The sequence below is a fragment of the Schistocerca americana genome, chromosome 4 (assembly GCF_021461395.2).
Source record: "Schistocerca americana isolate TAMUIC-IGC-003095 chromosome 4, iqSchAmer2.1, whole genome shotgun sequence".
NCBI classification, from domain to species: Eukaryota; Metazoa; Arthropoda; class Insecta; order Orthoptera; family Acrididae; genus Schistocerca; species Schistocerca americana.
The window spans coordinates 319,410,127-319,423,288 of NC_060122.1; the positions used below are offsets into that span (position 1 = coordinate 319,410,127).

General features: G+C 42.7%; 1 protein-coding gene across 1 annotated transcript in view; it reads left to right on the forward strand.

The window, feature by feature from the left end:
- Positions 1–13,162, forward strand: part of LOC124613446 (A disintegrin and metalloproteinase with thrombospondin motifs adt-2-like) — a 116,272-nt gene that overhangs the window by 14,858 nt on the left and 88,252 nt on the right. The window contains exon 5 of the mRNA XM_047142148.1: positions 8,638–8,687. Within this exon, the coding sequence (XP_046998104.1) occupies positions 8,638–8,687 (50 nt within the window). The remainder of the gene's footprint in view (positions 1–8,637; positions 8,688–13,162) is intronic.

Sequence of the window (13,162 nt, forward strand, 5' to 3'; positions counted from 1 at the left end):
TGCAGTTCGGCGGCATCGTTTGTATGTAAATGTTAATGGTGACCATTTCGAACACCTACAGTGACATCTTTAAGTTGGACTTTAAGCTACACTTTCACCAAAAATGAGACAACTCCGTCAATTAGTTTGCAAGTTATGGAATTTTAAACAGTGGATACATTTTTTTGGACCCCTCTGTATATGCACCGATCAGGCAGACCATTATGACCACCAACCTGCTATCGACACAAACCCGTCTAGGTGATAGCAGAGTCACCTGCCGAGGAATGACTGCTAGTCAGACACAAGCACAGTGCATGTAGTATCAGTGAGCATGCTGTCCATGTGTAGAACGGGGGAGGCGCCGTCTTTGTGAGTTTGACTGAGGGCAGATTGTGATGGCCCGGAGGCTCGGCACTACCATTTCTAAAACTGCACGACTTGTCGGGTGTTGATGCGTCCTGTGGTGATTGTTTTCAACACGTGGCGAAACCAAGGTAAAGTATGAAGGCTTTCACGACCGGATGACATATCTTCTGGTAAACCTTCCGGGATGTAAGGTCTTGGTCCATGAAACTCTTCAGCTCCTAACGTTTCGTCCAGAGCTGCGCTGGACATCTTCAGAGGGGTGTTTCTCCTCCGGTGTGTCTTGCCGGCAAGACTCACCGGAGGAGAAACACCCCTCTGAAGATGTCCAGCGCAGCTCTGGACGAAACGTTAGGAGCTGAAGAGTTTCATGGACCACGACCTTACATTCCGGAAGGTTTACCAGAAACCAAGGTAAAACCACAACCAGATGTCGTGAGGTTGGGCGGCTACCCCTCATTGCAGATGTCGGGCGTCGTAGGCTGGACAGACTGGTAAAACAGGACAGGCAGTAAGCTGTGGCGGAACTAACATCAGACTTTAATGCTGGGCAGTGTAGAAGTGTGTCTGAAAACACAGTGAACCGAACACTCCTAATGATGGGCCTCTGTAGCCAACGACCCATGTATGTACCAATGTTATCAACACGCCATCGGAAACTACGGTTCAAATGGGTACGTGACCATGTTTTTTGAATATAGTTTTCTGCGGATGACATGATGTATGGCGAGAAAAACGGCAACAGAAAAGCACAAAAAATATGCCGCAAACAACGACAACAATGCTCAAAAACATGCTACAATGATAATAATAAATAGGGTGGTGTGAAAGTACCCACAGAAAACTATATTCAAAAAACAAACACTACAAATGTGATAATGTGTTACAGTGTTTGTATAGCTATGCTATTTTCTGCATGTTTTAGATTTGAAGAACCTACTGATGAAGACGATATTTGCGCTGAAACTAGTTTGGGGAATAAAGAAGTAAATAAATAACAAAAAGTATTTTGCATCATGGCCTTATTAATGATAATCGCTTTTCAACCTGATAGGAATTTCTGCTGTGAGTGACCATAGCTACACGTCAACTAGTTTCCAACAGAACATTGCGAAGGGAATTGTCTGCAATGGAGATTTCTAATCGGACACCTTGTAGAAGGCCATTGCTCACAGTGGAATATAAAGCAAATTTGCGTTGGGCCAAACGGGTCACTAGATGAGTGGAGACGCGTAGTGTTGTCTAACGACACGAAAAATTTCTAAATGATGCAAGATGTTGAGTGCACCGACGAACCAATGAGTCGTTTAATCGTCTGTGTGTGGAGAGTGTAATTCAAGCCGGAGGCGATTCTATGACGTTTTGGTGGTGGTTTTAGTGTCACTGTGAAATTCCTCTTATTTTGGACGCTGTTTATTTTGTTTGTTTAATAACGTTTTTGAACGCTGCAGTTAGGATAACGAATTCGCTCTCTTAAGCAGCAATATAGACGACTATCGTGGCGAGTTAGAAAGCATTTCCTACAGGTGGAAAGCAGGCTGCTAGCCCGTTAAGCGACGTTTAATTATAATGATAATTCTAATAAAATGTACGAAGAACGTTGTGATTTAATAAATCTACGATACTGCGTGTGGCGTTAAAAAGACGTCATGTGTGCATCAAGTCCTGCGAGCAGCTACTTGCGTGAGAGGGGGCCCGCATCGAGAGCTAATGGAAGTCGACAGCAGTTCCTGCGATTGTCGATATTGCGTGTGACGTCAAAATGACGTCGTGTTTGCAGGGTGTCTTGTGAAATGAGTATTACTCGATTGATTAACAGTGTGCTTCCGAGATTCCTGTTGAGTTGTTGTTGTTTAAATTTTCTGCACAATGTTTCGACGACCGACCCAGATAACTTATTCAGGTGTTACGAGTTGTGCTGTTATGTGTACTCACTGCCTGGGTACCAACCAGACTGCGAACTGTTGTTGGTATCACACCACTGTTATAGCCGAGTTCGATTCCCGAAGCTCCTTACGCCCTTTGACGCTCTTCTTTCTCAGGGGTGTCACTGGTATTCCGTGAAACACGTAGCCTCCCAGCGTTTTCAAACTCTGGTGGATGTGTTGGCTGGCGAGATCAAAGGGCGTAGTGAGCGTCCTGAATCGAAATTTTCTATAATTGGCGGCGAGAGACCAACGTTACTTTACAGTGTGTTTACACCCCAAGCAGTGTGTACACGTAACAGCACAAGTCGCAGTATCTGAAGAAGACGACCGTCTAATTCGTCGAAATACTGTGCAGAAAATGGAAACAACAAAGCGGTCGAACACCTGGAAGCACACTATTAATTGCATGAACCAGGATTTTCAGGAAACATTCTCGGTAACCAAGTTTCGCTCTTTCTCCCACATCTTCACGATGAGCATGAGTGGACACTCGCGTGATACAAGATAACAATAAGTGTAATCCCAGGACTGCACCTATTCCACTTGGATTGGACCTCCGAAAGCACTGACCTTAGTCCCATAGAAATGTTTAAGGCTGCTCGGAACAACGGATGAAAAGTAGCAAGGAGAATCCCCAGTAATTCTGTAGTTTTGCGATATATAATCAGAAATGGGTATGGCATACCCTCTTCCTTGCCGAGATGAAACCGTTGTTAAGGCCGGAGCTGGTGTTGCGGGGTATTACCGTGATGTCTGCTGCGGCTTACTAATTCTTTTGCCGTTATGATTAGTTTCCGAAAAGCAGGAAGTATGAACAGATGAAAGAGTCGCAGCGTGTGCAAGCAGTGGGGAAAAATTATTTTAACATTTAGTACTGTCGATATAGTAGCGAACGCAGCAACGCAGAGATGAACGTTTTGCAATCTGTATAGTTCAAAGATGAGGTCTCATTCAACCGTGATGGGGTTTATAAGTGCCGCTGCAGCCGTATCTAAGCGACAAAATTTCGTCTTCCAAGCTCGTCTCAGATCACCAGCAGCGATTCTTTATCCTCTTGGGAGCTACGGTTGTCCAAGAGCAACTAATGCGACGTTATTTGCGGTCACCCACTTTGAATGGTGCACTCTACCTGATGTTCATTCGCTATGTGGTGACACTGTTGTCGCACAGTGTAACTCTTCTTGTCAGTCGGCGAATGTGCTTATGACATGCCCGTGCACAGCACCACTTCAGTGTTATTTACCATGAGTGCGTGGCGGAGATGTACCCACTGTGCATGATTGCTGGCACCGGTCGGTACGATAATGTACGGTTGCAAGAAGACCGGGCTCTGGACTATCACGTGGCACTACCGTCATGTTCGACGTATGTCTCTGGCACATCGTACTGCATATTCAGCAGCAATTTGAGCAGCAGTTGGCACCACACTGACACAGTTAACTATTACAAATCGATTATTTCAAGGACAGGGGTAGAGGTCTGTTGTTTTTTGTGATAAAAGCTGGTTCTTCCGTGGTGCCATTGATGATCGCGTGTTGGTTAAAAAGAAGCCAGTTGAACGCCTGTAACCAACCTGTCTGTGTGCTAAACACACTGGACCTACACCTGGAGTTACGGTCTGGGGTGCGACTTTGTATAACAGCAGGAGCACTCTTGTGGTTATCCCACGCATTCTGACTGCAAATTTGTACGTCAGTCTGATGATTCGACATGTGCTGTCATACATGAACAGCCGTCCAGGAGGTGTTTTCCAAGAGGATAAAGCTCAACCACAACCAGCTGTTGTAACCCACCATACTCTACAGAGATTGGACAGGTTGCCTTGACCTGCTCGATCACCAGATCTGTATGCAGTAGAGCACAAATGGTACATCATCGGACGAGAACTCCAGCGTCGTCGACAAACAGCATTAACGGTCCCTGTATTGACCGATGAAGTGCAACAGGCATGAAACTCCATCCCACAAACTGACATCTGGCACCTGTACATCACAATCCATGCACGTTTGCATGCTTGACTTCAACATTCTGACTCTTACACCGGTTATTATTGTACCAAAATTTCACATTTGCAATGGCTTTTCTAGATCTTGCGTTAAACTGTGCTCCTGCAAGATGTTTCGTCCGTCAGGGTAATATGTTTGGCGAAACTAAAATCTTGTCCCATGCTTCGACTTACTTGGATCCTGTTATTGAAGGAATAGTATAAATTAGAATCTGCGAGAACAATTTCAACGGGATCAGAAGCTATAACGTTAGTAGTGCTTGGAAGCAGGCTCTTGACACTGAGGAGACACAGAGAAACGCTCTGAATTGTTTATGTTCCTACGAGAGCGCTGTTACCACCGTTCAGACATTGGACCAATTTATGGCAGGATGACGTAATGATGATAAACCCCGACCGATCACAAGACGTCTATAGACTATGAATGGTCACCACAACGGGAACCACGACAATTCACTGTCCCCGACGAAGACGGTGCAAGATTTCCTCGAAAGCTCGAGATTTTACCCAGATTTGACGCGACAAGTAAACTGAGAACATTTGTACGCAGAAGGGGGGTATTGGCCGTCGTCAGTATTAAAAGCTGATATGAGCTTAAGTGATTGCTGTCAGATGTAAGTTGTTTACGTCAGTATAGCACCAAATATCTTTTGTGACCACTGTTTCCGTATCTCAGTTTAGGATTTTCTACAATTAGTATTATTTTGTCCCAAAAGTTTGACTCACCCTGTGTGTTTAGGCTGTTAGGTTTTACTCTTGACAATTATGGCGTCGGAACTAACTGGAAGATTGGTATTAAGAGTCAACCGTCGCTGCTCAGCAAACGATATTTTAGCAGGATAACGTTTTATGAAACATTTTGATATTCGCCGCAGTAACTATTGCCCTAGATCAGTAACCGGAAATTTTCTCATCCATGCACCCTAATTTAGGTTTGCCGTGGATTTGCCAAATGGTTCGGATAGTCCTGTAGCAATGTCAACTACTTCTCAGATTTGTCACCCTGCCTATAATGAGTTTGTCGTTTGACGAAACGCAGAATCAGCCTTCCATCCATACTCACTGTGATATTCAGAGTGAACTGAGTTTGTTGAAAGCTTTGTTATCACAGATTACATGACACTGAAATTATCACATCACAAATTTCCTGCTGGTTCATTATTTGAAATATACTTTGACTGACAGTCCAAATTGCAATAGTTACCAATCTGAAGAACTACATCAATTTGAACTTCAGTCATTGTCTTTCAAAATGCATAGTTTGTTTTTAACATGAATCACTCCACATGGTCCAAAGAAATGATACTATACACACATCAGTAAACCCTGATTCTTTAAAGAATCAACTCGCATATACAGGGTGATTTTTTCCACCGTGTACACACCTTAGGGACTGACTGATGAGAAGATACGGAACAATGAAGGTCTAATGAACTTATGTCCGGAAATGCATGGTTCCTATGCTAAAGACCATTTATTCAATCATACTTTTTTCAGAGACTTTGGACTAATACGCGATGTACCATGCAGCCACAGTATGCATGGTTTCCCCCTAGAGGGTGGTACTGTTTCTCATACCTCATGCCCTAGCGACGTCTCCTGCCATAGTAATTGGTAATATTGTGTCCGATTCACGTCTCTTGCTGACTCACCATGTAGTGGATGTGATACAACGTTGTACACAATAGTTTCTTATTCGAATCGAAAGCTTGTCGACATGGCATTTACTTACGGAAAGGCAGTTTCGTTTTAGGAAGCAGGAAATCATGAAAGACGTCCCGATATGTTCGTATACAAGACTGTTGGCCCACCAGTACAGGGTAAGCCAGACGACCGTGAGAAACATTCGTCATGACAACTGTTACCACCCTTATCACTTACAGCGTGTGCAGGGCTCACTAGGCATAGAATTTTCACATCGTGGGCATCAGCTTTCTTAACAGTCATCTTTGGGATAGTATGCAAAGCGTCATGGTATGCTGACAGCGAATCATGAGCATCGGTGCAGCCAGAATGCATGGGCCGGGATAGTTGGCGATCGTATTTTGGGACCAGTCTTCCTACCATGTCGCCTAACAGGCCGGAACTGCCGGCCTTTCTTGCAGGTGACTTTGCCTGCCCTGCTGCAAGAAGTGCCATTGATGATTCGAAGGGTTATGTGGCTTCTATGTGATGGTACTCCAGCCCACATCACCGTTAATGTCGGGAACATCTCTTCCCTTGTCGATGGGTCGGACGAGGAAGTGCAGTTGCATGGTCTGCTCATTCACCTGATCTCAACTCGAGCGGTTTATGGTTATGGATCCATTTCAAAAGTATTATTTTGCAGAGCTCAGTCTAGATAAGGAGACAGGGGAGCAGCGTACTCATGCTAACTTTGACACTCTCCGGATGCAGCCTGGCCGATGTGTACGTGTGAGACGGAACATGCTACAACGCGTGCACACATGCGTTGAGTCACATGGAAACAATTTTCAACACATACTGCAACTGTGGCTGCATGGTACAGGGCGTATTAGACCGCAGTCACTGTAACAATGAATGACTGAATAAATGGTCTCTAGCATGGAAACTGTACATTTGCTGACATTAGTTCATTACACCTTTTTTGTTCCATATCCTCTCATCGATCAATCCCTAGAGTTTTCACACGGTAGAAAAAGTCACCCTGTATATAATGGCTTCAAACGTCTGATTACAATGAGTTAATGTGTTACATACTTGCCTTTAAGCATATAAGTGAGAAAGTGTTCCTTAAAGGTTTGAAACTATGTTTTAAGTTTGTTGGGAATCAGTAAGTGTTCTCATTATGAGACATTGGATGAATACATATACATTTGCATCTACATAATACTCCACAAGCCACCTAATGTCGTGTGGCGGAGGTTACTTCTCGTACCACAAACTGATCCCTCCTACCCTGTTCCATTCGCGAATGGCGCGTGGGAAGAAGATTGTCGGTGAGCCTCTGTATTGGCTCTAACTTCTCGAATTTTCTCGTCATGGTTATTGCGTGAGATATATTTGGGAGGATGCAATGCGTCGTTTGAATCTTTCTGGAAAGTGCTCTCTCGGGATTTCAGTAGTAAACCTCTCCGTGATGTACAACACCTCTCTTGTAACGAGTTCCGATGGAGTTGGATGACCATCTTCGTAACGCTCTAGCCCAGACTAAACGATCCCGTGACGAAAAGGGCCGCTCTTCGATGGACGTTCTCTATCTCTTCTATCACTTCTACCTGATATTGATGAACAACATAAAGTGGGTAATTTGTGCTCCATTTTAAGCGAAAGCTATTTTTCCACGCAGTTCAATTTTTATGGCATCATATCTCCTGTACTATGGGTCGGACAATGATATACTTTTGCATGTAGATTCACTGATGTATATAGATACTCTCTGTAAAGTGTGTTGCGAAAACAGTTCATAGGAAAGAAGTAATAAATTAAACCGTCATGTGCGATGCTGAATCTTTACTGCATGCCATTGTAAGTAGAAGCTAGTTATTCACGCATCTAAATGTTTATGACATCATATTTCCTGAACTATGTGTCATAAAATAATATAACGTAGCAGGTACATTCACTGGCATATGTGAATACTGTCTGAAAACTGTGTTGTGAGTAGAGTCGGTAATAAAGAAGTAATAAATTTGAACGTCATGCGTGTGAAGCAATTTTGGTGCGAAGATCAGAGCGAAGCTTATAGGAAGATGTAGTAAGCGATAAACTTTTTTCCTTTCTTCATATTGTTAATAATTCGAGCGAGAAATCATGCGTAAAGTTGGTTGGAAGACGTTAAGTGCTCTCATTCTCAAAGAATGGAGGAATGAACTTCGGGTATTTGCGCGCCGTTAGTTACGCTGTCTCGGTACAAACACAGCTTCTGATTCTAACACTTGTTTTACTGTGCTAAACTTTTAACACGAGATTAATGAGTAGATGATGGCAGCGTTTTAAATTTTTAAATTCGGTCAGTAAACTCGCTAAATAGAGAAAATGATCCCCAAGGAAGCCGTTAGGTAGGCAATCTTCTATTGGTCGACTTTTGCCGGATAACGGTTTAGTAATAAAGATTACAGAAGAATTCCTCACGCGAGATTAGACTGACAAGAGGTGAAGATTCCAAAAAATAAAGATTTCTCTAGGCAACTGAAGAGAAAGTCTGTACTGTACCTTACACGTCTTGACACATCGCTCGGAGTCAGCGTATTTCTCCGCTCCCAGCATCCCCGCGTAAAGTGCTAACTGTAACCCAAATTCTACTTATAATATTTATTTTTCCTAGAATGTGTGAACCTTCTGTATTACCGCTGCATTTACTGCTGTTTTGAAATCGTTGCGTCTTTCCTGTTTCAGGCTGGACTTCTTCGCATACGAGAATGGACGCAAAAGCGGTGTTACAATGGGTGAGTACAAACGCCGCGCACGTTTTAGTGCCTCGGCACACATAATCAGTCAATTACTTTTGACGTAGCGCTTCGTTAAATTAAATTTATCGTTATTATTTAAGATGATTCCGTGTTCTGTATTTACTACAAATGATAGAGTCGATCATACTGAAGAACCATTAAATGTTTCTGTAGATTACCTTGAGAATTATGTACAAGTTTATAAAAAACTGAGGACATTCCGTAATTACGACAATAAATATTTAGTTCTTTAGGGTGTGCGGGTTAAACATATTGTAACATACAATTGAACAATTTGACACGTAATTGAGATATTTATTGGTGGTTTGCTTCCACAAGTACGGTAACTTGAAATGTTTTCTGTGTTTGCATGCGGCAATCTGTACCATGTGCGATGCACGTAACTGCTTTGCTTGTGTTAATGCCAGCCAGTAGCCATGTGTCCTGCACAGCAGAAGATATTATGTGTGCTTTATTCAGAGGAGCTAAAGTCTGTTACAACTGGTACAACGTCGTTTTCGGCTTGAGTATGGACTGCCCCCCACCTGGCGATGTAATCATAAAGAATTGGGAGAAGCGGCTTCGGGAAACTGGGAAGTTTCTTTTGACGTCGGGCCACCACACCAAGCACGCAGTTATAGAGGCTACGGATGAATTAGCCTGTACGTCGTTCCAACGGAACTCATGTAAATAAATTCGACAAAGAAGTTACAGTTACCTCGTTCGACACTACACGATTTCGTCCATAAAAGACATTTTGCGAACATTGTGAGGGATTTCTTGCATTATGAGTTTCCAGATCGCTGGATTGGCAGAGGTAGTCCAGCGATTGCTTGACCCCGTAGAAGCCTAGACATTACGCTACCTGATGTTTTTCTGTGGAGGTTTAGAAGAATAAAGTGCACCACACACAATTTCATGATTTTCCAGATCTGCGACATCGAATTGATGCAGCTATAGGAAATATTACGCCTGCAATACTGGGAAACACTTGGAGAGGAGTGGAATGCAAATTAGATGCCTGTCGCGCCACTAATGGTGAGCATATCGAGGGGTATTAGAAGTGTAAAAGAAATAGAGATAAAAAGATAAAGAAAATAAAAAAATAAATACTTGCAGAAACATATCATCGATAAGTATCTCAGTTACTTCTGCTGTTATTATGTTTTACATTGTTATATGTTTAACCCGGAAACCCTGTATTTTGTTTAATGTGACTGTGAGCTCACCGGTCCAGATATTAGTCATCCCTTAAATAAAATCACACACTAGCCGTTTAGGAGCGCTGTAGATTACGTAGAATTTGTACCAGGAGGCCATGTGACACTCCATCGCAGACGTAAGTGATGTGTATATGATGGGAGAACGAAGCTGTCGTCTGTGTGCTCATGACTAAGTTGTGAATGTAGTTGTCCGTTTCGTGGTGTATCAACACAGACTATTCAACGTGTCTATAAGGAATGGCGTACCATTCACATGCACGTAGCACTGCGTAAGAGTTCTGGCTCTAAAACGACAGGAACAGAGACGAGAGTCACGCGTTGTCAAAGACAGTCGACTTAAAATGCTACAAGACGTGTGCTGTCAGTGAATGTGTGGTGTCACCGCCAGACACCACACTTGCTAGGTGGTAGCCTTTAAATCGGCCGCTGTCCGTTAGTATACGTCGGACCCGCGTGTCGCCACTATCAGTGATAGCAGACCGAGCGCCGCCACACGGCAGGTCTAGTCTAGAGAGACTCCCTAGCACTCGCCCCAGTTGGACAGCCGACTTTGCTAGCGATGGTTCACTGTCTAGATACGCTCTCATTTCCAGAGACTACAATTTAGCATAGCCTTCAGCTACGTCATTTGCTACGACCTAGCAAGGCGCCATATTAAGTTACTACGAATGTATTCTGAACAGATAATATTGTGAATCATGTACCGTCAAGAGCGACGTTCATCATTAATGGATTAAAGTTAAGTATCAAACTAATTACGTCAGCTTTCTGAATTCTAATTCCTTGTCATGTTCCAGACCTCACGTCAGTATAGTTCTTCCCTCCTCACACCAGCCTGCGTGAGCTAAAACGCGCGCATTTCGGCCTCCATTCGTAACACGGTGTTGGTTCTTCTGCCAACGCAACAGAATGCAAATCTACCACAAGCAGTTTTCGGGAGAACATTGCAGTGGGACTGCCTTCAGTGGACTCTGGTATCTCACAAAAGGCTATTGCTCACACTATCACATAACGATGCACCTCTTCAGTGGACCAAACAACTCATAAAACTGCGCAGAAGTTGACTAGAAGCCTATAGTGACGACTTACGATTCACAATTTAACCTAATCTCAGTTAACGATCTTGGTGATGAGTATGCTGTGGACATTCCCGTTTCCCATTATGACAACAGACGTGTTAACGGCGCTGCAAGCATAGGCTCCTGGTCTGACAAAGAGACCCTGTCACACCTCGACTTGTCCCCGAAATCACCTGACATTCATCCTACAGAATAGGTTGGGGCTCTTTGGGAGAGCGTGTGAATGTAGCAATCAATATCCTCCCAATCTGCTATCTCTACGGTATCTAGTCATCAGTAAGTGGCTACAGCTGGATATGGTATATGTGAAGAAGCTTGTATACTCTCTTCCTCTCCGAATGGATGCCATTGTCTACGGTACAGGCGACGTTACGCGGTATCAGCGTGGTGACTACTTTGAGTGACAAATTTTTTGTGCGGTGTGCTTTCCACTAGACCTGATACCGTGTACCTTACTGATATGCTGATGCAAAATCTGGATCCTACGTCCGAGCTTCAGCGAAAGAGTATTTGCTGACAGCAGTAATCACTACGAAGGCGTTTTGTCTCCGTTGAGACACCGAGATTTGGGTTTACCATGCTTTCCCTTAATCACTTCCGAAGAATAAATTCATGTTATTCTCCTTTTCTTCAACTCAGGTTGATTTATCTATGCATATATAAAGAGAATACCTTGACTGACTGCCCAGCCCAAACCCCTAAGAACAAAAAATTTCAATTTGGAGAGGGTGTTGATCTTATCCTGTAGGCGTCGTCTAAGAAGGAACTTCCATACCTAAGGGTTGAAATAGGGGATGAAGTGTTTTTGAAAATGCGTCACTATTAAGGCAGTGTTGAGGCTAGATCTACGAAAAGTGGTATTTGATCACTCGGTCAGAAATAAAGATACTCATTTCAGCATTTTTGGAAACTTAATCTCCATAGGGGTTAAATAGTGGGTGAAATTTTTTTGAAAATAAATCATTAGTAAAGAACTACTGAGGTATTTTTTAAGTTACATCTATGAAATATGGCATCTGACTTCTCAGTTACAAATAAAAACATACGTTTTTTGGGAATCCATGGTGATATAGGGGATGAAAATTTTTATGTAAATATTTGATTATGGAAGCATTTTTAAAGCTAAATCTATGAAAATTCGTATTTGGCTTCTCGGCTAGAAATTAAAAACACATGTATCACTGTTTTTGGAAATTCAATCCATGAGGGGGTGAAACGGGTCCACACTGATTCACTGACTTATCATCGTCCAGCCCGAACCATTACAGATACAAAATTGAAATTTTGAGAGGGTATGTAACTTATAAGCCGGTTGGAGTGGCCGAACGGCCCTAGACGCTTCAGTCTGTAAACGCGCGACCGCTACTGTCGCAGGTTCGAATCCTGCCTCGGGCATGGATGTGTGTGATGTCCTTAGGTTAGTTAGGTTTAAGTAGTTCTAAGTTCTAGGGGACTGGTGACCTCAGGTGTTTAAGTTCCATAGTGCTCAGAGCCATTTGAACCATTTTTTTTGTATCTTATACTGCAGGCATTGTTTAAGAAGGAATTGCTCGAAATTCCACATCTAAAGGGGTGTAATAGGGGACAAAAGATTTTTGAAAATATGTCGCTAGTAAGGCAGTTCTGGAGCTACAAGAACTAAATTTGCTATTTGGTCACTCAGTCAGAAATTGAAAAGAAAAGTGTTTCAGCAGTTTTGGAAATTCACCTACTAAAAGGATAGTATAGTCAATGAAAGTTTTTGAAAATAAATCATTATTAAAGAACTGCTAAAGCATTTTTGTAGCTACATCTACGAAAATTGGTGTTTGGCTTCTCTGTTAGATACAGAAAAATACGTGTTTCACGGTTTTGGAAATTCATCCCTTGAGGGGGTAAAATTGTGATAAAAATTTTTAAGAAAATATTTCGTTATATTAAACAAATTTTGAAACTTAATTAATGAAAGCTGGTGTTTTACTTCTCGGTTAGAAATAAAGAAATATGTGTTAGGGGGTGAAAGTTTCTGTGGAAATATCACCACAAGAACGCAAAAGGCATGATTAACAGAAACGTTGGACTGCAGCTACCAGAATAGTGTTTTGGTCAGAAGTATATTTGAAAAAAACATGCTTAAATGGCCTTAATTAGCGTGAAGCGCTTAGAAGGTGTTGCAATTTGTGAATAACAT